This window comes from Limulus polyphemus, unplaced genomic scaffold, assembly GCF_000517525.1.
Source record: "Limulus polyphemus unplaced genomic scaffold, Limulus_polyphemus-2.1.2 Scaffold572, whole genome shotgun sequence".
Classification (NCBI taxonomy): Eukaryota; Metazoa; Arthropoda; class Merostomata; order Xiphosura; family Limulidae; genus Limulus; species Limulus polyphemus.
Window position 1 is genome coordinate 313,664 of NW_013666182.1, and position 27,006 is coordinate 340,669.

General features: G+C 34.2%; 1 protein-coding gene across 1 annotated transcript; it reads right to left on the bottom strand.

Moving 5' to 3' along the window:
- Positions 1-6,217: 6,217 nt before the first annotated feature.
- LOC106459179 (astacin-like metalloprotease toxin 1) lies at positions 6,218-22,783 on the bottom strand. The gene is made up of 10 exons (XM_022385615.1): positions 22,672-22,783; positions 21,489-21,521; positions 20,945-20,985; positions 19,006-19,081; positions 16,901-17,018; positions 15,302-15,477; positions 14,019-14,246; positions 13,733-13,867; positions 7,878-8,125; positions 6,218-6,360 (listed from the first exon to the last, which is right to left on the bottom strand). Exons 1-10 carry the CDS (start codon positions 22,766-22,768, stop codon positions 6,271-6,273), a joined length of 1,242 nt encoding a protein of 413 aa, XP_022241323.1. The 5' UTR covers positions 22,769-22,783; the 3' UTR covers positions 6,218-6,270.
- Between the last annotated feature and the right edge of the window lie 4,223 nt (positions 22,784-27,006).

Genomic DNA, 27,006 nt, shown 5'->3' on the forward strand with positions numbered 1-27,006 from the left:
GTTCTTTTTTACATAGCTACTGTGTAGGTTTACTTTGTTATTGCTCATGTTATAATACCTTTGAAATTTTTCTAGATGGAGTGTGTTACCAACCCAGTGAGAAGCCCACGAGACAAGGATGATCCCAGATAGATTTTAATTAATTTCAACTTTGAAAAAACTCTCATCAGATGTAACAGTCACTGGTTGTGTAAGTAGTGCCCTGAAAGTAAGGCATACATTGATATGTAGTGCTACGTAGTCATTTTTGTAGATAAAACACAGTGTTCTAAGACCGTTAGATATCTCCGGGAGAGTTGCAGCTAGACTGTGTTACCAACCCAGTGAGAAGCCCACGAGACAAGGATGATCCCAGATAGATTTTAATTAATTTCAACTTTGAAAAAACTCTCATCAGATGTAACAGTCACTGGTTGTGTAAGTAGTGCCCTGAAAGTAAGGCATACATTGTTATGTAGTGCTACGTAGTCATTTTTGTAGATAAAATACAGTGTTCTAAGACCGTTAGATATCTCCGGGAGAGTTGCAGCTAGACTATGAAATTTAAAAAGTAAACGAATTCCACCAACATCTTACTCGTTCATTAGGTTCTCCGTCTTGAATTACTTAGGAACTCAAAATCTGACGTGTAACCAACCATAGGGCACCTAAAATCTTTCTCACTATTTCATTAAAGCACAGTTCACTACAATGTAAGAAAATGACTTTGTTGCGCAGCAATGATTGGCTCAACCTCAGTTTCATAACTAGTAAGTCGTTTCTTTCATTTTACACCAATCTTCAGTAGTTCTGGAACAATTGTTAATTATTCCGACAGTTTTTTTACAGCTTCTCGTGATACTTTCGAAACCATCTTCTGTACATTAAAGAGTTTGCTATGCATGCTTTGTTAAATTGTCACTAGTAATAACGATTCTCATAGCTAAGCTCTACATTCGTTTGCCGACTAGTATTGTTTTGAAGATCACATTATAACAAACTATTAAAGGAACTATAAATCTATATGATGCTAGCTCGTCTAGTAACGATCCAGTTTCAGAAAAGGCTGCAATGTTCATTGCACTTTTTCGCCACTTTCATGAATGTTGCCAATATATCCGTCATTTGTATCTCACATTTTTTTATATTTTCGATTTTCACACTTTATCTAGTGATACATTAACGTAGGATTTCAAATTAATCCACGTGGGAGTTCATGCCGCAAAAATAGAATACATTCTTTGAAGATCCCCCCCCCCCCCCACAGTTTTTTGACCAATTGCAAAATTTTGCAGCATCGTACAGTTCAAAGTTTAAAGCCATAAAGAGTGAAAAATGTTATTTTGTTTAATTGCATTACCTAGGATTGCAGTTAGGATAGGTAGGTAAACACTGCTTTCGTATAGCTTTGACCAATAAGAAGTATTTATTTAAGGTTTTGGCATAATTATACACGAAAAAAGATCGATAATGTTTTTTCATGCGAGATGTAATTTTTGGCCGAAACCCAAGCAAACGCAGCCAGTTCCTTTAATTAAAAAAACATAACACAATTCAGGTAACACGTAACTTGTGCCGTAAGATGTAAGTATTACAGTAGTAATGTTTTGTAAGTTTCTTGTAACTCGTAAGATTTAATTTTTATTACTGATCAAGTTGAGATTCTTTGTAAGGTATGTGTTACACGTAAGATTTAGTATGTATTACATGTAACATTCTATGACTGAGATTTTAGTTCAAGAAACGTGAGAGATTGTTTTGTAGCTTGTAATATTTGGTGCTTATTATAATTAACATTTGCGATTAACTATTTAATACAATTGTATAACACGTATAAAATCTAGTTATTTTAATCACTGTGTAAAAGTTTTGTATTTAATTTAAGTGCAGTGTAAAATTTAGTATTTATCATACGCATCATTAAAGATTTAGTATTTATTTGAAGTAACGTATTAGTATGTGTTATAAGTTTTTAACGCCAATCTATACAAAGGGTTATCTCTACTTGGGAATCAAACCCCGGATTTTAGCGTTGTTAGTTACTACTGACCCATCGGGGGTGGGACTCTTTTACTAGTGACATATATTTTATAACAAAAAGGTCCAAATACTTATCTTCATGACCACAAATCTTTGTACAAGACCAAACTTTAGTGTCAATGTAACGTGATTAAATTATTTTTTACACCACATGATGTTAAATTTATTACTTAACAGTAACTGAACATTCTAGTAATTTTTATTGTTTCGGTTTCGGCTTGTTTAAGAATTTCGCTCATATCTCGAAGTAATAAAGGGAAGGCAGCCTGTCAACAGCACCCACTGTCTACTTGGATTGTTTTTGTGTGAGTGAATAGCGTGAACTGTTTGTAACTCTTATAGTGATAAAGAGATAGCAGCCTGTCAACAGCACCCACTGCCTTCTTGGATTGTTCTTGTGTGAATGAATAGTGTGAACTGTCTGTAACTCTTATAGTGATAAAGAGATGGCAGCCTGTCAACAGCACTCACTGCCTTCTTGGATTGTTCTTGTGTGAGTGAATAGTGTGAACTGTCTGTAACTCTTATAGTGGAGTATGACGTAAGTGGTATGCGGATTGTTTCTTTACTAGTAAAAAGCATTCGCCGCCAACTCTTGGATTGTTCTTGTGTGAGTGAATAGTGTGAACTGTCTGTAACTCTTATAGTGAAGTATGATGTAAGTGGTATGAGCAGAGCTGTTTCTTTACTAGTAAAAAGCATTCGCCGCCAACTCTTGGATTGTTATTGTCTGATGGAGCAGTGGATTTATCTATCACTCTTATAGTGAAGTATGATGTAAGTGGTATGAGCAGAGCTGTTTCTTTACTAGTAAAAAGCATTCGCCGCCAACTCTTGGATTGTTATCGTCTAAGAGAACAGTGGATTTATCTATCACTCTTATAGTGAAGTATGATGTAAGTGGTATGAGCAGAGCTGTTTCTTTACTTGTAAAAAGAACACGCCGCCAACTTTTGGATTGTTATCGTCTAAGAGAACAGTGGATTTGTCTGTCACTCTTATAGTGAAGTATGACGTAAGCGGTATGGGGGGGGGGTTTCTTTATCTCTTACCTTGAATTTTACGTAACTATCAAATGAGTGCAAGCCTGAGCTCAAAGTACGAGAACGCACTGCCCATTGTGGTGTGCAATTAATTACCTACAAAATATCCAGAACAAGTAAGGAACAGCGAATATGGAAATCAGTTTTGTTCTACAGGGAAATTCCAGGATGACATGTGAAGATACATCCTGTTTTCTGCGTATGCCATAGTCCACTTATCCCAAAGATTTTTCTAAGAAACGCTTTTCTTGGAGCTAAACCAAAAACAGTACAAGGAAGCGATATACATAGTTTACCCAATTTAACAACGAGTACTTCTGGATCTTAAATAGTGCAAAATATCGGAAAACCGAAACAAAAACCTAAAAATAATAGGAAATAATGAACCAATACTATTTTTAAATTGTTATAAATCTTCCCTCTCGTGCTGTGTTTTTCTGCCTTAATTTTAATAAATGTCCTCGACTTGTACTGAGAGAGAGTAGGAAATAACGAACCAATACTATTTTTAAATTGTTATAAATCTTCCCTCTCGTGCTGTGTTTTTCTGCCTTAATTTTAATAAATAGCCTCGACTTCTACTGAGAGAGATCTTGTTCGTAACATAATCACTTCTTCATCAACTCTTTCGTACTATAATGTTAGGATAATTTTGTTTTCATTAATCTCTCTCTTTTTTTTAAGTTCTTATGTTACTACAACTACATATTTTTTTTATTTACCAATACTACTTTCCCATACATTTTCTTTTTTTGATACACACTTCAAATGTGAAAGAAGCTTGGAAACACAAAACTTTGAAATGCGAGGCGATTCCCATGATGATCTCAGTTATTTTAGAATAAGGAAAAATTTCGCTCTGTGGGGCAAAATATCTGAGACCCGAAAAATCTAAGCTTAATTGTCCTTCAAAAATTTTCTTTTTCTAAAGTTTTATCTTTTAAAAAGTTATAGAGTTGTTGTTTGAAGTTAAGCACAAAGCTACACAATGGGCTATCTGTGCTCTGCCCACCACGGGTATCGAAACCCAGTTTCTAGCGTTGTAAGTCCGCAGACATACCGCTGTGCCACTGGGGGGCAAATTATAGAGAGAGATATATTTTATCATACATCTCCGTTTTTTATTTACTTTTGTTTTTCAACAACGTTTATATTTGTTGCAAAAGGAACATTGATTTTATTTGTTTGTTTTACAACAATGCCACAATGAACTATCTGCTATGTCTACCGTAGAGAATCGAACCCCGCATTTTAGCGTTGGAAGTTCCTAAGCCTGCCATTGTCCCACAGGGAGACCAAGAAGATCGATCTATTTGCATATCCTTATCATTATGTAATTAAGATTGAACTTTGGTCGTTATAATTCATTAAATTACGGACTATTGCGCTATCACCATAAGCTGCAGATGCGCACTTGATGGCAAAAATTATTGGATTTATCGACTGAAGAAAACAAATAATTGTAAATATGTTTTGTAATTAGGAATAAATTAGTTGTGTCTTGTTATTAAATCAATAATATGTTAGTTGCGTCATGTTTTATAACAATTAATAATCAACATCTTTCGAATTTGTTAATGGGCGATGTCTTTAGATTATAATTTGGGAGATTTCTATAATTCGCATTTGTTATACACAGATTATATAATAAACACTGTTTATAGTGGGCCGTTTCTTTCTAGGGTGTGGGTTGGCCCTGTGCTAGAGCTATACTTCTCTCTTTATAGGGCGCTATTTTGCCCTGTGGTGGATCTCTGAATTTCGAAGTTGGCGAACCGGCTTTGAATGCGTCCGATATCTTATTTCATGCTGTAGGTGCGTTATAAGGGTGAAAGTCGGTACCTTATTGTGGGTGGTAGTGTGTGCTTACAGGCTACCTTCCCTTTGATCAATAGCTTAAAATTAGGGACGTTGCCATAAATACAAATACGTACTTTGTTTTACATAGACTGTCCCCCCGTGGGACAACGATGAGTTTACGGACTTACAACGCCAAAAATCCGGGATTCGATTCCCTGCGGTAGACACAGCAGATAGACCATGTAGTTTTGCTCAAAAATAAACAAATCTGCAATGACTACACTAATTACGTTTCTAAGGTCAGTGTGATTTGATACCGACAATCACTGACGACACTAATTACGTTTCTAAGGTCAGTGTGATTTGATACCGACAATCACTGACGACACTAATTACGTTTCTAAGGTCAGTGTTATTTAATACTGACAAGCAATAACGACACTAATTACGTTTCTAAGGTCAGTGTTATTTGATACTGACAAGCACTGACTACACTAATTACGTTTCTAATGTCAGTGTCATTTTATACTGACAAGCACTGGCTACACTAATTACGTTTCTAAGGTCAGTGTTATTTGATACTCACAAGCACTGACTACACTAATTACGTTTCTAATGTCAGTGTCATTTGATACTGACAAGCACTGGCTACACTAATTACGTTTCTAAGGTCAGTATTATTTGATACTGACAAGAACTGACTACACTAATTACGTTTCTAAGGTCAGTGTTATTTGATACTGACAAGCACTGACTACACTAATTACGTTTGTAAGGTCAGTGTTATTTGATACTGAGAAGCAAACAATAAATGTTAAATCAACACTTTCTTTTTTTAAAAATCTGACAACAGAATGTTTTATCAGCCATAATTAATCTTTACCACAATCAGATGTTCTTTCTTTGTAACTTGTTATTATATATGTACAAGCATGGGCGCCCGCAGGAAGGGGCAAAAAAATGACTAGATACGTAAAATTCTTCTTCTTCTATGTTATTCGAAAAATCATACGGTATTTGTATTTCGATTTCATAATTGTTTCAAACTTGGGTTACTTGAACCCCACCCCAATTTTTTTTTATGTGGGCGCCCTTGTGTACAATAAATATTTGCTTCAAAGCAAAAAAAGGCTAATTAAAAGTAAAAATTGTTTTATCTATGAAATTCTTTGGATTAGGCTGTTTTACGTTTTATCAAATTATGATGCATGTAAATATACATAAAACGGAGAAGCTGTACGAAAAATATGACTTTTGGTACATATATATATATCGCTGTTTTGGTTTTTGATGGAAAATTTGGTTAAGTAACTTGAAAAATAGCAGCAAGATTTCAGGCACAACAGGAAACGACAGACTTATAACGAAGCTAGCTTTTATTATTTCTTTAAAAAATGCTTTTACACGATTAGTTACAAGACCTGATGGCCAAAGAAAATTCGTCTATTGCTATCACCCCTTGCGTGTTGTCAGTGCTTGTTGACGCTTCCACGAAGAACTGAAAAAGGAGAAAACATTAGTTTCACACCACAGATGTTTGAAGTTAGAAAAATAAAATATGCTGAATATAAGAAACAAACTTCCCCAAACGTCATAGATATCTCTATTAATCAATCTGGTGATATGACGGTTGTTTGTTTATTTGAAGTAAAACACAAACCTACACAATGGGCTGTCTGCGATCTGCCAACCACGGGTATCGAAACCCGGTTTCTAGCGTTGTAAGTCCGCAGACATACCGCTTTGCCGCTGGGGGGCAATATGACATTTTACTATATTGAAAGTAGTTTGATGGTTTTTGTTGGGTTACTCTTATCAGACCAAATATTGGGATTTGATCGTCACTCTTATAACGCACACAAGGCCTCAGAGATTTTTTACTTTGTAGTAGCGGGACTCAAACCTCGGACCTCAGCTTTACGGGTGCCACGCTAACCACTGAACAACACATTTTAATCAGCTCACTTCGTTGTACATTGCCAATACTGAAAGTACCGTGAAAACATTCACACAGTCTTTTATGTTTACATTTACACAGACTGTTGTTTATAAAGTTAGTCTCTACTCTGAGTGGAAGCCCTCATACACCGTGATTTTGATTAGAGCATAAGCAATAGACTTCAGGTAACGGGTGTGGTGTTGCAGTTAACGTACTCGGTCAGACAAGAGTATCCCAATAGTTGGCGGCGGGTGCTGTTGAATACCTGCCTTCCTTCTAATATTTCATTTCAAAATCAGGTACACCTTTGCGCAAATAGTCCCCTGTGTAGCTTTGCGCGAAAATTCTGAAAACAAGTTGACTAAGAAAGTTATTGATATTTGTTAGAGTTTGGTTGGAGGACCTATCCTAATGTTGCTTTAACTAGAATATAAGTAGTAGGCTAAGGAAGTTATCACTATTATTTATTAGAGTTTGGTTGGAGGACCTATCCTAATGTTGCTTTAACTAGCCTCCAACCAAACTCTAATAAATAATAGTGATAACTTCCTTAGCCTACTACTTATATTACCTCTCACACAGTGACTTCGATTCGGATGTAAATATTAGCCACAATTCAAATTCGATGCCATTATTAGTCACAATTGTTTTAACACAAAACATTTTAATTTATTGTGAAAGATATAGAATAGTGGAGTTAATGAAGCTTTACACATAGCACTTTAAAAAAATCACGTTTTAAAAGTAAAATCCGGTATTTAGGAAATATTAATATGTTAGTTGGTTATGCCAAAAGCTAAAACCTCAGTAACCAACTTGAGTGACAAAGGTAGGCTTCTGTTGAAGTTTGTTTGGGATTAAGCACAAAAAGCTACACAATGGGCAGGCTACCTGTGCTCTGCCCACCACGAGTATCGAAACCAGGTTTCTAACGTTGTAAGTCCGCAGACATACCACTGTGCCACTGGGGGTCTGTTGAAGTCATAATCATACATGGATATCGAAATACAAAAGAGGTTTTCTTCTTATTCTTTTTACACATTAACCAGTGCCATCAAATACATCTGTTTACTTACCCGCGTGTCTCCATTAAGATTAAGGTTCAAAACTGTTTCCTTCCATCTACCATCAGCGACGTTAGTTTCCCACACTTCCGAAGTGCTTTGACCTTGTTGCGTGACCTTCAAGTTTCTTGCTGCAGAACCCTCCAGATAATACCTAAACCTAAGGCAGCCTTTCTCTCGTCCGTAAACTTTGACGAAAGGTGTGATGAGTCTGGCAAATCCATTACCCCCTTGTGTAGCTGTCAGTCCCATATAGTATCCTAAATGAATGATATTAATTATGATACTTATATGATATGCAAGGGGATAATTTTGTTTATCATATAATAAAAACAAATGTTCGTGAAATCTGTGAAAAACAGTTTGTTACTATGATTAATAGGAAAGTGTAAACCAGTGTTTAGATAAGGGGTTATCTATAAATCAACATAATGGAATACCAAAAATTAGTATTGGTTTAACCAAGCATACGATGACTAGCGGTGAGAATATATTTATCCTCTAGTACGTGAGGACTGGTGTTTCAGGTTCTGTTTAAGATTCAATGACGGAGTTGCATAACTACACATATGTATATATAAAGGACAATAAAATATCTTTACAAAATGTATAAATTAATATTATATTTTAAGACATCCTAATTACAATAAATACTAAAATTTTATTATATAATAAAAGTAAATATACACACAATATATAAATATATTGCTATCATTTATTCAATATAGATATATAAAATAAAATTCTAAAAACATACTTAGCTCCCGTAGATATAACAAAACATGCTGAATGGAGAATTATAATTATTGTATCTCCTAAACATTGTGTTATCCTTCAACTCCTTCAACATATATAAATTCTTATTCTTATTATAATAACTTTGGGTGAGGTATTTTAATCTTTGATCCAAAGAAAACTGCTGGCTCAAAAATATAACTGGCGTATTTAAGGGTGAATTCGTAGCTAGTCGTAATACACTATTTTGCCCATGTATTCAAGAAGTGATCTTACAAACACCTTATATATTTTAATTATGGTTTTACTGTCATGTATTCCATGTTTTGTAATTATTTTCTTTAACAAACTAAATCTATACCAACCTTTATCAACTAAACTATCAACATGGTCTTTACGATGACTAGCTACCTAACGTCGGAGCTCACTGACAGGACCGCGTCTAACTTAATATTATTCGATACACAATGAATATAGACTTTAACTAAATTAATACCGTATGCATTCCTTTTCGTTAATGTGCACAGAAGAATCTTTAGGTGTGCCATATAATCCTAAAGAAATACATTTAAAGAGAAAAACTAATGAACAGCAGTATATTTTTTGTTTTTATTTTAAAGTAAGCAACTTGATTGTTCCTCTAAAATAAGATAGGCAAGCTTCAATCACAAGGAGGACAGCTACGATATTTCTAGAGTACAATGTTTTTGAGGGCCTTTGCAAAGCATGTTGTATTTCTAGCACTAAGTAATTGCAATGTTTAACAGTTAAATTCGGTAATCTTCAACCAAACACTGAAATGTTGTCACTTAAACATGACAGGCATGATGGTCCATTCAGACTGACACGTGAGAAATATCTTTTCAGCATACGAGTTCTCTTAAACTGAAATATATTTTTCTCATACCGAAAGTATTTTCGAGACGAAAAAAAAGTAATTTCATCCGATTTCCTGTGAATCTAAACTTAATCTAGTAGTCATTGCATAAAACAAAGTATATAAACTAAAAAAATTATAGAAACTAATGTATAAGTAACCTGTATTTGTACAAATGTTAACACTCACCAAATAGATCATATTCGTGCAATGGTGTATGTAAACCCCCCTTTGTAATTGGTATTCGTTTACTTGTTTACATATCGATGAAGAAACCCACGTTCCTACACTAGGGTTTATATCAACCAAGTAACCAATGTTCATACCTTAGTGTACATATACCCACCAAGTAATTCGTATTCGTTTACTTGTTTACATATCGATGAAGAAACCCACGTTCCTACACTAGGGTTTATATCAACCAAGTAACCAATGTTCATACCTTAGTGTACATATACCCACCAATTAATTCGTATTCGTTTACTTGTTTACATATCGACCAAGAAACCCACGTTCCTACACTAGGGTTTATATCAACCAAGTAACCAATGTGTACGTATAGTGTACATATACAGACCAAGTAACCCATGCTCGTACACTACGTTAGTATAAAAACACTCAACAAGTAATTATTTTGAATCGATTAAGATTAAGTAATTATTTACATAAACTTATTCGCACATTCATCAAGCAACCCATGTTCATACACTAGTGTGTGTACACGAACCAAGCAACCCATATTCGTACACCAGTGTATATATCAACCAAATAGCCAATATTTATTTATTTCTAATCCCTATTGGAATATTAGTGAGCGCCACGAACCACCCCGATCCCATGATCTTCTTATCGTCAACATTCCCATTTGTCTTCCTGTCTCATCCCTGCACCTTATGACTGGTCTTCCTCATTCTCTGTTTTCCCCAACTCTTCCTTCCGTAATGTTTATTTCCTGGTAGGTTCCTGTTTCTTATTGGGATTTCCCAATATATGCAAGTTCCTTCTTAATGATACCTTCTAAGTAGTTTTTTAGCATTCATTTTTTTCTTTATTCCAGCAATAACTTATTCGTTTTTCTCTCGATATCCTTAGTCACTACTTTGTTTCTTCTTTTCATCTCTTTTCGAAAAAAACAAAACAAACTTTGATATCCATACAGTCATCACATCGATCACACTCTTTCTTATCATTGTTAGCACAAACAGCATCTTGACCACCCATGTTCATACAGTAGTGTGTATACCAACGAAGTAACCCACGTTCATACACTAGTGTGTATGCCAACCAAAAAAACACATGTTCACACGCTTTTGTGTATACCAGCCAAGAAACACATGTTCATACACTAGTGTATATTCCAGCCAAGTAACCCATGTTCATACACTAATATGTATACTAACCAAGTAACCCATGTTCATACATTTGTGTGCATATCAACCAAGTAACCCATGTTCGTACACTAGTGTGTGTACACTAACCAAGTAACCCATGTTCATACACTAGTGTGTGAACACTAACCAAGTAACCTATGTTCATACACTAGTGTGTGTATACTGACCAAGGAACCCATGTTCGTACACTAGTGTGTCTATACTAACCAAGTAACCCATGTTCATACACTAGTGTGTCTATACTAACCAAGTAACCCATGTTAATACACTAGTGTGTCTATACTAACCAAGTAACCCATGTTAATACACTAGTGTGTGAACACTAACCAAGTAACCTATGTTCATACACTAGTGTGTGTGTATACTAACCAAGTAACCCATGTTCATACACTAGTGTGTCTATACTAACCAAGTAACCCATGTTAATACACTAGTGTGAATATCAACCAATTAACCCATGTTCGTACACTAGTGTGTATACTAACCAAGTAACCCATGTCCATACACTAGTGTGTGTATACGAACCAAGGAACCCATGTTCATACACTTGCGTGAATATCAACCAATTAACCCATGTTCGTACACTAGTGTGTATACTACCCAAGTAACCCATGTTCATACACTAGTGTGTGTATACGAACCAAGTAACCCATGTTCATACACTAGTGTGTCTATACTAACCAAGTAACCCATGTTAATACACTAGTGTGTCTATACTAACCAAGTAACCCATGTTCCTATACTAGTGTGTCTATACTAACCAAGTAACCCATGTTCGTACACTAGTGTGTATACTAAACAAGTAACCCATATTAATACACTAGTGTGTATACTAAACAAGTAACCCATATTCATACACTAGTGTGTATACTAAACAAGTAACCCATGTTCATACACTAGTGTGTATACTAAACAAGTAACCCATGTTAATACACTAGTGTGTATACTAAACAAGTAACCCATGTTCATACACTAGTGTGTCTATACTAGCGAAATAATCCACATTCTTATACTAGTATATACACTTAACTTTTATACCTATTCAGTCAATTACGTTCATAAATTAGGGATTATCCACGTATATGCATTAGGGTTTACTCTCACCTAGAAGCCTATGTTCCTGTCAGGGGCTTACGTTCACTGGGTATAGATATCCTAGGAAATTTATCCACTATTCAGCCTCTAAGTGTGCATAACATGGAATTAGTTTTATAGCAGAATGAAATAGAATATACCGAAGTTTCAATTTCGTATACTAACATCTCTCAAGGTATCAATATTTAAGTCTAAGTTTATCTCGTTAAAGACAATAGTAAGTTGAGATAAACAAGTAACTGATTTGGATAATAATATCTGTTAATCTGTAGTTTACACTTTCCTGTTAACTGCAGCTGTTTTATATTTACTCTGAAGAGGGGATCTTGAAGAAAGTGGCACTAAATATTTAGTTTCCTAAAATGATATACCCACAAATACATTATGACGACACTATTATATTAACATAACATCCTACGAATTCAAAGTAATGACTAATGTCAATAATATTTATAACTTGTCCTCGATTTCGTTGATACTTAATTTGTGCTAAAGGTATTTTTAATGTGCTTACAACGTGTAGTTTTAATGCATTAACGACAGTTTGAAAATTTCAAGTAAGTTTTTCTATCAACTGTTGTCATTAATGTGTTGTATTTACGAGTATAATCTTGGTGACTGAATGCAACGAGAAACACCTCCTCTGTTAAGTATACGTAGCCGAGGGTTCGTGTTTTATCTACAAAATTATAATGTTCAGCCAGTTATAGCTTTGTTTTAAATGTTTTTTGATTAGTGTATTTTTAGTTTCATTAATAAACATTGAAACCTGTGTCAAAATTGAGATAAATTATTTTTAATTAATAATATTTATATCGAATGTAAGATGTGCTTTTCCTCTAGTCACTTAACGTTTCTCTTGATACATTTTGGCAAGTAAAGCAGTGTAATGTTTTAATACTTTATGAACTCACATTTCAATAATTGAAAGTTCCATTTCGACAAGCATTAAAAAATTATCCGTGGTAATGAAAGACCAGTGAAATTTGGCGAAGGACAACCTTGAGGTTAGATTTTTAGCCGTGGCATAGCGGCTCATAGAATGGCTCTGAGTGTTTTTTCAAGTACAAACTTTTAGGTCATAGCTCTGTCATCTCTTGACGGATTTGAATCTCTTTTGGATTGATGTACTTAACCACGCCCAAGGTCTCATAGATTAATTTACTCTAATCCTGCCTAATGGAATTTCAATTGCCGCGGCTATTGAGGATTCCTTCTTGTTACAATTCAAATAAAACTAAAGCTGTCGTCGAAAGATTTGAATACCAACCTTCAACATCCTTGGGTTTTGCGTCTGATTTGTGACTGCGTTTTACATGCGGTTAATATAAATCAATATATTTTAGTATTCACAAAAGCTTCTATAACATATATGTGTACGAGTATTATTATGGAATGTTTGAGAAGCTGAATTTGTGATATATTTTGTTTCACGTCATTGTACTGGAAAAATATACTATGTTAAAGACGCATGTAAAGTAGTAGGTAAAGAAAAAACACATCTGTTTGAAATAAAGGTAAATATATTACAGATAAGTAATAATGAATTCCATTAGGTTGATGGAAAATTAATCAATTGTTCGCCCTTCTACTTTTGTAGGATATTGAAATTAATATGTATTGTTAATTTCAATTATTATTGTAATTTGTGTTAATAACAATACTAACTTCAACATTACTGAAACGTGATGTGAGAAAAGAGAAATTCCAAAACATCCATAAATACGTTTTATAAAGTTCTTCTTAGAAACAAATGACTTTACACCCACCTCGACTACCTTCTCGTCTGATATTGGACCTGTACCAGAATAATAACATGTTTTCTTGATTAGCAATCCCACAGTTGTCATCTTCAAAATCGCAATAAAATCCCGGTGGTTCAGGTCGGGGAGGACGTACTTCTCCTGGAACGTTAATTAAACAATAATATTTTTCAAAATATAAATAAATAAAGTATCAATGGCACTTCTTTAAAAAAGTTGGATTTCTTAAAAATTAGAGCTTGGATATTTTGGGTAACTGAATAAACTCCAAAACATTCTACCAGCCTCTTACCAAAACATTCGTAAAGTCTGTTGATCTTGATGACATCAGTTGTAGAGAATCCACTCTTTGTGTACACAGGGATCAGTTTCACACCCGCCTTCCTCGGTTTCATAGTAATGGACTTGTAATCCTTGGAGAAAGCTGTTTCTCCGTATAGCATAATGGATTCATAGTCGAACTCTACTCCTAGAAGGTTGTTGTCGAAGTAATCCAACTTATCAAAGTTGAATTCCGTCCCTGTAAATCAGATCATCATGTTTGAGTAGCATTATCCGATGGAGTTTATTAAAAACAAAATGCAATCATCTAAGTATTTTTAAAAGGTAAATCTCCCATTATTTAAGATGAGTTTTTAAGTTATCTATCATTTGTTTTTTTTATTTTTCACATTTACATGAATTTATTGAATTTAATCGCTAAAGTAATTTCTCTATAAAGATTTTAAAATTCAAAATATCCACCTCCTATACTAATAATAAGATTTATAATCCTAAATCAAAAGTATAAAACTTATGTTGTTCTTGCCTTAGAGTTTCAAACTGTATGAACTGCATAGTAACAATGGAATTATAGTTAAAAGTTATAAACTTATGCTCAAAATGGTAACAATGGCATTACAGTTAGAAGTTAAAAACTTATGCTCAAAATGGTAACAATGTTATTATAGTTGAATTTACAAAATATACATAACACGGTAAAAATGTCATTAAAGCTAAAGTTAAGAACTTATACTCAAAATGACAACAATGGTATTATAGTTTAAAGGTCTATTATATGAATATATATATACAAAACAAGTCAAGAAACTGGAAACATTTTAATCTTAATGAACATGAAATTATAGATAAAATGCACAGGAATATTTTCACACGTTGAATGGACAGTCTTTATGACTTCCTCATTTCAAGACCAAACGCCTGAAAATGGAATCAACATTCCTGATCGTGAAAGTGACCAAAAATGAATCTCCAACTGAATTCACAGCATCAGTCTACATAAAAAATATACACACTCATGGATACTTAGATTACCAGTAAAACCAAACGATTGTGGTCAAAATGGGCATTGTGAAACACTAACCAATAGAATAATTGATGTCACTTCAAAAGGAAACCTTTCAACAGAAATATAGTATCTTCAAGAAACGCACACAAAAGAAACCCTCAGACAACGTGTGAAAATAACGTCTGTCCGTTATATTTTATTCGAGAAACTTCAAGTTTTTGCTCTGTTCTCTTAAAGTTTATAATCTATTTTCGCGTAGTGTAAAAAATAGAGACGTATTGCGTTACCTTCCATTATATTCTCCCAGATGATCTCCAAGTAATCATCTCTATCAGAGCGACTCTGTTCATGCCAGAAACCGATGGCGTGCATCAGTTCATGGATACTTGTTGGTTTTGTACTACAGCCTTGACCCAAAGACACCTTCTGTAGTCCACCCTGGACTCCAACGAATGACCAACACCTAAAAAAAGTTTAACTAAATACAGTAACTCTGGTGCATATATATATATATATATCTGTTGGGCTGTTATCTGTCAATCGAACAAAACCAGAATCGAGGACCAGGTTCAATCTAGACCTCTTCTACCCTCTTTGGCTATTGTTATTTCAAACGCTATATGATAAATTCACGAGAATTGGCGCACAAAAATGATTATGGTGGTTGTTGTAGTATCAACTTCATCTGAGTTTATATAAGTATTATTACAATAGTGGCAACCTTTTTTTTCATTGCATTTCTCCATAGAGTGTTAGTGCACTTTCTGAGATACATAAGACGTTTGTGTGTCCTCCCCCACACACACTGTGTGTATGTTGTGTTATAAAAAATCTAATGTGCGTGTGTTTTCTTATAGCAAAGCCATATCGAGCTATCTGCTGTGTTCACCGAAGGGAATCGAACCCCTGATTTTAGCATTGTAAATCTGAATACTTATTGCTGTCCCACCGGGGGACGGAAAATTTAATAAAGTTTATTTTTCTTTAGTGTAAGAACGTGGCAATATCTATCAATGTAATTAACGTTAACTTACGTCAGATATATTAAATGCTCGATAACAGCAATAATGGGGAATGGAGGTTGTGATCTCTCAAATAATATGCCCCTTGTTCCATACTATCATCCCACAAAATTTGGTTGAGATTGGCCCAGCGACCAAGGAGTAGTTAGATAAGGGACAAACAGACAGACATACATACTTTTGTGTTTTATATATATATATATTCCTATTACCCTTTTCAAGGCCATGTCCATGATTTTTAAACTTATAGCACTTCACATTTTAGTCCACAAACAGTTTGTTGGCAACGTCACTTTTCACTAGATCACACTTCCAGAGGCGTATTTATTAACATAAATACCGTGATTTGCGATACGTTGATCTAGGTGATATCGAAAGAACTGGAATACACTTGTGATACGTTGATTTAGGTGATATCGTAAGAGCTGGTTAAGAATGACTTGTGAAAAAAAACATCATAATAACTAACTTTACGCTAACAAAAATGTGCGGTTTACATAAATGGCGCTCTACAAAAATAAGAAAAGTAACGAAAACGTTTTAAAATATTCGTCCGTCAGTATATCAGAAATCAATTTTATGATTTATATCTTAAATTAAAAAAAAACTTGAAAATTTCGTTCAATTTTCTTATTACTAAAAAAAGGAAACAGAACAAAAATAACAATCCATTTATTTTTCTTCTACTGTTGAAACTCAGCATGATAACACGTAAAAACATGTAAACTGAAAATGTTCCCAAGCAGGACAGACAGAAAAAGCCATTCGGGACAAAGTTCCTAAGTAGGCTTCTAAGATCCCACTTTATAGTGTTTTTGTGTTTTTTGCCCCAAACAATAAAAGAGAACAACACCAATGTCTTACCCAGGCTCATCGACGATTCGAATATAGTCTACTACATTGGATGTTCTTGGAACAAATCGAACACACGTTTTGTCGTGGTATTCCTTGATAGCTGCCATTATCTTATCCCTCATGAAATCTGTAAAAAAAAAGCATTTATGTTTAGAAATATTGCTAGAAGTATTATTTCTGTAGTGTTTTACGTCTTTTGTTACCCCTCCCCTTGTGGCTCAGCGGTAAATCTGAATGGTTTTTCACGCTAAAAACCGGGTCTTGATACAGTGGTTGGCAGGGCCTAGATAACCCATTGTATAGCTTTGGGCTTAACAACGAATATACAACACATATTTTATAGAATTCTGCTCAAAGGTATAAAAGGCCTATCTATGCAAAGCCGTCCCTGATTTTGAACTGACAGACTGGAGAGGAGGCAGATGGTCAAGAGAACCTATTGATAACTCTTGGGCTACGTTTGTCTGATAGAATAGTGGGTGTTGTCTGTACTCTTATAGCGCAACCACAGTCTAAAAGTGCGGAGAGTGTTTTTGCGACAACGACTCACGACCCATGAATTCTCGGATTCACACTCCAGACAAGCTAACCGCTAGGCTACGTATTATCCTCTCTTGCGTTAATCTGAAAACAGTCTACTTAAGTATAACCTACAGTAATAGATAACGGCTATTATTCTTGATTTGCCGCCAGGTGGCTAGGGCGCTCGACTCACAAGCTGTGGGTCGCGGGTTCGAATTCCCGTTATAACAAACATGCTTGCCTTTTCAGCCGTGGGGGCGTTACAACATGATGGTCAATCCCACTATTCGTTGGTAAAGAGTAACCCACGAGTTGGCAGTGGGTGGTGTTGACTAGCTGCCTTCCCTCTAGTCTTACACTGCTAAATTAGGGACGGCTAGCGCAGATAGCCCTCGTGTAGCTTTGCACGAAATTCAAAACAATTCTTGATTTGCATTCCCATGTTAAGTCTGCATACAATTCTTAACTCCACCAATAATTTTTTTGTGTGCAGTAAGTGTTGAATTCATTTTACGATGAGGAAACAAAATAACGTGTACAGTTGATCATAGTGATGAGTCTATTGGTTAGAATTTCATGATTAATGATTCCATTCTTGAAACTTTAAATCACACAATATTTTAAATTAAACATTACTTCCTCTACTGATGTCATTAGTAAAAGGATAATTCCAAACCATTAACTCCTAAACTCTCCAATTCATCTCTCAAGACACTTTGTACGTCTGCTTAGTCCAAGTGTATTTACCGATTTTTGTGTTTGTTTGTTAGCTTGTTGTTAAGCTACACAATCTTAAATATCTAGGCTCTGCCAAAAGTGGATATCAAAGTTCGATTTTTAGCGTTATAAGCCCTCAGACTTACCACTGAATCACCGGAGAGCAAAAAATTTGTTGTTTTTAGCGCAAAGCTGGACACTGGGCTAGCTGCGCTCTGTCCACCGCAGGTAATCAAACCCCGACTTTTAGCGTTTAAGTTCGTAAACTTGCAGCTGACCTAATGGGGACAAATTTTGATGCAGAAACTGTTACATTTAATATTTTTACATACACGTAATCATCTGTTTGTCGTATAAAATGTTCAGTCTGTGCATCATGGCGTTTGAAATAAAGTGGATTTGAAAAGTGAAGTTTTCTGTATTTTCTCTAATTTTACTTGAGTAAACATTGAAACTTTAATGTAATTGTTGCTTCGAAAATTCGCAGAATTTTTGGGTTAATATAAATCTTTTGACTCTAAGAAACTGAACGAAATAATTGAAAACAACTTAAATAACCCAGCTTTGTTGCTTGTTTCCTGTCCGCCATAATGTTATCTGCATCGAATTGTGGAAAATGAATAAGCAGTTAAAATTTTTGAATTTCGTAAGGGACGTTAGCATAATGTTCTCTTCCATCATGTACACAGTTGTTTGTGGCTTTGATGATACCAGTTGAAGTGTAAGTCTATTTTCTGAGATTGAAATTATAACGCTTGGTGTTTTACAAGACATCTTGAAACGAAACAAAAACCGTTAACAAATCAAACACTATTTAATCCTTGTTCACACCATCTTGGTGTTCATTCATAATATTTTCAAAACGAGCATCTTACCAACAGCTGGATCTATTTCATAGTGGACAACACCGCCAGGCCACAGCTTTGTGTGATCTACAATGGCATTCCTGTCCTAAAGGCAAAATATTTATTATATTATTTTCGTTGATTAGACACAATTATGACGTAGTTTCTCGGGGACGAATGAAACACCGACTTCGTACAACGATTTTATGTCAACTAAGTAGAAACTAATGTCACAACCTAGTTAAAATATCATCCTTTGACCCTTTTCCTTTGTATGACACTTTCCATAACACTCCTAGAGTTTGTACAGTTTTCTAATATGAAAAGAAGTCTCTCTAAAATAAAACAATTTAATCCTTCCCATTCACTAGTTTAAAAGAGATACATGCTTTAACTTCTAATTAAATTCAAATTTTAAATTTTAATTTCTAATAAAAGTAAATATACGTAATAAGTTTATTACGTTATTAGACATAATATTTAAACCTTAAGCTATAATAAATTATAGCATAACTAGAAAGAAATGTAAACTTTCATCACATATTTAGGCCTACGGTGATAGAAGCTAAGCCTAAAGTTGTAATTGAGCTTCCGTGCAGTTATCTATACATATTTAATTTTCTCTATATATTTAAGCTTAATGCCTGAACTTACAAACGTTAAAATTTTAATAAGTATATACATAAAGACATTGACAGTCGAAGTCAACATCAGAGTTAATATTCAAGTAGTATTTCTGTGAAATACATAGAAAAATATATTATTTTTACACCAACATTAGGTGCATGGGATCAAGAAACAAACGGGCGGGCCTTTACTATTTGTCAGAAGTGAATGCTGTTGTGTAAACAATAATTTTGCATATGCAAATAAGGTAACTATAAAACGTGCTTTTTAACATGTTTGGCCACTCTATGAGAATTGCATATAGATTGTGATTCTATTTGAATATTTTGAATTTTTACAGTAGTGTTTCGAAAAACAAAGAATCTAAAAATAAGAAATGAAATATACTCCTAAAAAAAGCAGAAAAACAACAACAACCAAAATTTATTCATCATTTAGCATAATGCCAAATACACAGTTGTGGGTGTTCGAACTATTCCCCCCCCCCTTTATTGGCATAGCGGTATGTTTGCTGACTTATACCGCGTAGTTGGCAGAGCATAGATAGCCCATTGTGTAGCTTTGTGCTTAACTACAAACAATCATCGAACTAGTTTGTAACAACAACAACAAAACAACATCTTTATTGAGCTTATCATGACATGTATTTAAGCAATACAAGTTGAGGATGGATTGAAATACTGGGATCAAACGTTATTATTAGTTTTTTGTTTGTTAGTATTTTTATGATTATAAATAATATATAACAAAACAACCTATTGACCTCATTTATGACAAAACTATATACAAATAATGTATTATTATCCCTAAACATAAAAATTGAATAACTTACTAAGGTAAAAATATATGAAAAACGAATAATAAAAATATGAAGTAAAACAGATTTAAGACAAGTGTAATAACAAAGTGGTCATTCAGAGTGATCTTCATGACTTAGTACCCCAAAATTGGTGGAAATCGTTATAATATTGGCAACATTTTTTTTTGTAGGCCCTTCTGCTAGTAAGGATCCTAAAACCAACAAAGTCGTGGACCCACAAGCAGCTTCTTTGTAGGATTAATTTAGAGATTTTGTGTTTGTGGTTAAGCGCAAAGCTACACAATGGGCTGTCTGTGCTGTGCCCACCGATTTTTAGCGTTACAAGTCTTCAATTTTACTGATGTCCCATTGGAAGGCATTAATTAATTTAGAAAAAAAAAAGTGCTTAAAAGTCTTATGTGAACTTGTCGGTAATTCCAAGGTTAATGTCAGTTTTGTAAACCTGTTCGCATACATAACTAATAACTGAACTACCTATTTTAAGAGTTTAACTAAACCAAATGGAAATTTTTGAAATCCTACCTGTGTCATGTCAATTCCAGCGATATCGCCTTGGTAGAGACCTGTTACAAAGTAAACATATGTTTTCTTTCATATTGCTGTTACATAAGCGACAATACATATGTCCAATAAAGATATTGATTTAAATCTTTTAGTAAACTGTCCTTTTAGTATGGTGCACATACTTATAAAACACATAATAACACCACCGAGCTTTATAAGCGTGTAAATCAATGAAAATTTAATGATTGGGAGTTGTTGTTTTACTTTTAAGTATGTATATGAAAACAAAACTAGAGATATTGGTTTGAAAGGTCATTTAGATTATATAACGATATTATACAAATAAAGGACAACTCAAAGAAGAATCGAAGTATTAAAATCAATGAAATATATTACTATTCAGATCAAATATACGAGGAGTGTCTTTACAATTTAATCATAAAACGTAACTTAAATTCCAAGACGTTTTCATTTAACGTTTGATATTTTTTACTAAAAGTATAATTGATTTTATTTTGAATAATAAGTGAATAGAAAACACACAAATAGTTCGTGTTCTTACCAGGATTGTATAGTCCTGAATCCCCATCATAATCTGAAAAGAAGAAGGAAAAAAAACACACGAATAATTACAATGTATAGCATGGACTTTGTTTATCGAGTAAGAAGTTCACGAAGCTGTTGTGTGATCCAAGATTATCTTTAGTTTTGTACTTAAGCATTGAATAGATACACTTCTTATATTTTGAGTTTTTGAATAACGTATTCAGTAATGTCGTATTAAAAGTAGCTATCATTCTTCCGCAAAATTAGGGTTATTTTAAAGTTGTTTATCTTACTCTTTCTTCCCTCTCTAAAGTAAAACACAAACGTGTCCTAGTTTACATTTATTGTAATTATTCTTCAGTTTTGCTACTTGTTAGTAAAATTTTTTTAATTTTCGTTTGTATAAAGTGATAATTGGTGTATGTATGCATTAAATTTCATACAAAAACATAAGGTAAAATACCATTAAAGTATGAGTTGGAGACACACGTTTCTAATGATGGCTTACTTTTCATAAGTTCTTAAATACGTATTTATTGTCTTCTAACTTTCCCTCCCTACACAGTGGGTCATAGCGAACTTCTAAATAAATGTACCATTAGCATATTAATTGTGTTGTTTGTAAATACAACTTGTAGGTTCATCTACCTTTATTGGTGGGAGGGGAGACGTCGCAATGGCTTACCTTGTATATACAAATAAACTAACTTGAATGTAAAACTACAAGCAGTTATCTTTTTTCAAATGACAGTATTGCATGTCAAGATTATGACATCTGTTTGTAAAGAGGATATAAAGATAATATTACGTATATTCTAAGAAATTCCCTTACCTCTTAGAAAACAAGAAAAGTAACATTACAATGTTTGACATTTTATTACTTAATTGCTTCATTACCATAACGCTTTTTACTTGGAGGTGCAGAGGGAAACTTACCATTCAGAGTAATTACCAGTAATAAAACTTAACATCGAGAGGAAGAATCCTCAGAGATGAAACTTACCATCAAGTGGAATTCCAAAAGATTAAAACTTACAATTGAGTGGAATTCCAAAAGATTAAAACTTACCATTAAGTGGAATTCCAAAAGATTAAAACTTACAATTGAGTGGAATTCCCAAAGATGAAACTTACCATCAAGTGGAATTCCAAAAGATTAAAACTTACAATTGAGTGGAATTCCCAAAGATGAAACTTACCATCGAGCGGAATCCCCAGTCCACACCACGGTAGAAGTACGCTAAACAGAAAAAACAGCATTTTCTGCCAGGATATGAAGCTGTATGTAATACTCATCGAGCTTACTTGTACTTAAATAGAATATGTCTTATCTTCCTAACCTTCAGCTAGGCGCTAAATCTGTTAGTTTTCCCATGGGTAACAGTCATCATTTGATGTGCCTGTTAATCTAATGTCCTATCAACGTATTACTACGTGAGTGCCGACTTTGTGGAATAAGACTTCATAAAAATATTTTTGACTCTTTTTACGCGATATATAAACAAAAGCTACCACCGTTACCACATTCTATGCTTGTTCTATATTTTCTATCATCCTTTCGCTAGGACTAACTAGATGAGTCGCTTCATAATCATCTATACAAAGTATCCTCATGAAACACGCCAAAAAACTTTAAGGAAATGAAGTTCAGAAGCTGTTTACTTCTTTCGAGACTAATCGTTAACTTTGTTTGTTTTGTAATTAAGCACAAAGCTACACAATGGGCTATCAGTACTGTGCCCATCACAGGTAGTGAAACCCGATTTTTAACATAATTAGTCCACAAACTTACTGCTGTGTCACTTGGGGGCCCAATTGTTCACAGTTTTTACTTACATTGTAGTAAGTAAATATGACTTTTCTTAAGTTGTGAAAAACAAATGACAGAACCAAACAAACCGCGTGTTTTTCAGCAAGTTTAACTTATTCGGTTTCAATGTTTATTTTCATAGATTTCATTAAAGCAGGTTAGCTTACCACCGAACGTGTTAACTTTGAATTGGTGTTCTAGGATAGCTCAAAGAAAGGAAATATATAGATATTAACCATCACAGTTGATAAGTTCTCTACCATAGGGCGCTAGCGTAAGAAATTCCTATATATATATATACTCAAATATAGATTATAGTTTTCTTATCGATGTATAATATTACACCAACCTGACGAATACACAATAATGATAACTAATTAAGAATAGCGATAATTACATAAAAAATCTCATTATTAACTTGTTCGTCTGAAATCTGAAAATAATGTGTATAGCAGAATGTATTGACACTGTTTCTACTTGTACATATACACAGATGCATACAGTGGCTTGTCATGCCGAACTAATGTTTGTATTTAACTAGTTTGAAGAAGCTACTTCCACCGACATAGCCTGGGTCCTCACACCTTAAATAACATCTGACACGTTCCTTTTTTTTAAAGATGTTTTTAATTTCAAAAACACGTTAAACCAATCGTAACTATGTTGGCGAGAACAGGTGAAACGGGGTTGCCCATGCTTAAATACCTCTGTTTGAAGAAAGTTTTTGTTGTTGAAAATGAAATTGGTTTTTGTTGTTGTGAATTCTAAGAAGGAAACAAAAAGTGATTGGGGTCATTACGGTAGAGGTCAAGTACAATATTACAAGTGACATTCGGTGAAAATGTCTCAAAGCTAGCCATTAATGCTTTAAGGCTTAACCCAGATCGAAACAATAGCCATACAATCCGCACTTTATCCTCCCCTATACTGTTACAGATATGTCGATGACAGTTTTGCTGGTTTAATTTCTACAAAACACACACTTTCTTTGAACACATAAACTCCATTCACCTGAACATTAAATTCACCATTGAACAAGAAAATAACAAGTAGTTATCTTTTCTTAACCTCGACATTATTAGATCTGACACATTGTTCAAAACCAACGTTCACCGAAAAGTCACTCACATAGGCCTCTGCATACCCTATAATTCCGCCCATGAATCCAAACAAAAAAAATCAATATACTAAGCAATCTTATAAACACAGCTTCAATACTTTGCTCAACTGGCTACATAGATGAGGAAATCAACTCTATAAAGAATTCATTCATCCACACCCAAAATTTTTACCAACTGTTGTCTAAAGTTTTTCACACAATCACCAGAACAAAAACTCAACACAGAAACAAAATATACTTTAAAACACCAAACAACAATACAAAGTTACGCCGTAGTTTACCATTTATCCCTGAAATCAGTTCGAAATTAATCAAAACTTTGAAAACTTGCCATTAAAGATAAACTTCCTGTTGACTTCAAATTCACTCAAAACCCTGGCCCTAAACTAAAATCATTATTAAATAAAAATTACATAGAAGCAAACAATAGCAAAGTCGTTTATAAAGTAACGTGCGATAACTGTCCAGAACTGTACACCAGAAAAACTGGACGAAAATTAAAAACCAGATTAACCGAACATAATAAAAAACCTTCCCGCGTTTATCAGCATTGCAACTCAAAAAAAAACATTGCATATGTATAAAAGAATTATTTTCAAGAAAGAACCAAACATAAAAAAAAGCGAAACAATAGAAGTTTATTTATCTTAATTGAAAAAAACAACCATACTGTAAGTCAACATCCCGGAGTATCAAGATACCTTTACTAAACTGTTAAGCAATCTCCGGTCATGTGACCTCTTTGTACCGTACTTTGTTCCTGTGTCTATTATCTAAACTACTTGTACCTGATGATGAAATAATCTTTTCGAAACGTTGGACATTTATAATAGAGTTTTATTCATTGTCCATTCAAACCGTCTCCAACCCTTACACTGTCTAAGCTTGCAGTCATGAAACTTTCAAATAGGACTTTATATTTAAAATCTACACAATCTACTCCAAACGAAGAAAGTTAAATAAAGAAACGTTGATATTATGTAAGTAAGTTAGATTTTCAAGGAAAATTAGAATATTCTCAATTTCACAAGTATTTAACCCCTTTGCAACGTCAAAGTTAAATCACTTCAAGTGCAAATATCTGAAAGGTCACAAAATCAGTGTAATGGTTTCTGTCTGTGTGTAATCAAAGTGATTTAACTTGACTTTAGAGTAAATGTTCAAACCACAATTCACATAGTGATACGACAAACCAACTATGAAGACCAATGAGCTTTCCTAACAGTTCACTGATAAAGTGGTAGAAAAGCACAGATCAGGAGAAGGTTACAAAAAAGATTTCAAAGTCGCTGATTATCCCTTCCAAACTAATCAGTCGGGCAAGCAGGAAATTGGTTAGGGATGCCACTGCGAAGCCAACAGTGACTTTGAAAGACTTGCAAAGTTCCATGTCTCAGATGGGAGTCAGTGTTCATACATCGACAATATCCCGGTCTTCACACAAAGCTGGCCTTTATGAGCGAGTGGCAAGAAAGAAACCATTATGGAGTTTGTGACAAAGCATGTAAATGATACTGCAGACATGTGGCAGAAGGTTTTGTGGTCAGACGTGACACAAATTGAGCTTTTTGGTCTAAATTTAAAGTGTTACTTCTTGCGCAAACCCAACACAGCACATAACCCAGTTAACACCATCCCAACTGTCAAGCATGGTGGTGGCAGCATCATGTTATGGGGGATGCTTCTCATCAGCAGGGACTGGGAAGCTTGTCAGGATTGAGGGGAAGGTGAATGGTGCAAAGTACATGCGAATCCTAGAGGAAAACCTGCTTCGTTCAGCCAAAAATCTAAAACTGGGTCGAAAATTCACATTTCAATGACCCAAAGCCACACTGAAGTGGTTTTATAAGAAGAAAATGAAGTCCTATAGAAAATATATGGCGAGACTTAAAGATTGCAGTCCATCAACGATCCCCAATAAACTTGTCAGTCAGAATTGGAGGAATGTTGCCGGAAGAATGGGTAAAAATTACACTATCCCATTGTGCAAAACTGGTAGAGACCTATCACAGAAGTAATTGCTGCCAAAGGTGTTTCCACCAAGTAATGACTTAGGGGGCTGGATACTTATACAACCAGCAAATTTCAATTTATATATATATTTTTTCTTTGCAGGTTTTGTTGACATTCAACTTCTGTCACACATAACAATGTTACGTTTGATCATTATAGTTTTGTATAAAAACAAGTTCGTTAAAAAATATTTACATTATTTGTATTTCATCAAAATGTGACATTATTGGTAGGGCTGAATACTTTTGCAAGACACTGTATGTTTGTATAATAAGGATTTAAGTACATGTAAAACAATTGAAGCTCAGGCCGTATCAAATAAGCAACATATATGGGTGGAAGTTAAACCACCAGAAACTGCCAGTAAAATATATTTCACAAATTAATTGGCCCTATAAATTGTGACTAGTTTCATTAAATTAACTAACCCTTACAGATGCAAACACGCATCTCTATTAATCTGATTAGATGTATTCACTAAACTAATGCACATGTTCGATGACGAGGAACCCACTTTGAGACTAATAATGGCTGGAGAAGGCTTGAATGGGTAATGAAGAAAAACTTTAATATAAGTTTAACATAACAGCA

Excerpts from the sequence above, each read along its gene's own strand:
- LOC106459179 (XM_022385615.1), bottom strand. The coding sequence starts at position 22,768 with ATGAGTATTACATACAGCTTCATATCCTGGCAGAAAATGCTGTTTTTT. Across the intron at positions 17,019-19,005 it reads TGAAATAGATCCAGCTGTTG|ATTTCATGAGGGATAAGATA; the intron begins GTAAGATGCTCG and ends TTTTTTTTACAG. Across the intron at positions 6,361-7,877 it reads ATCTTAATGGAGACACGCGG|TTCTTCGTGGAAGCGTCAAC; the intron begins GTAAGTAAACAG and ends CTCCTTTTTCAG.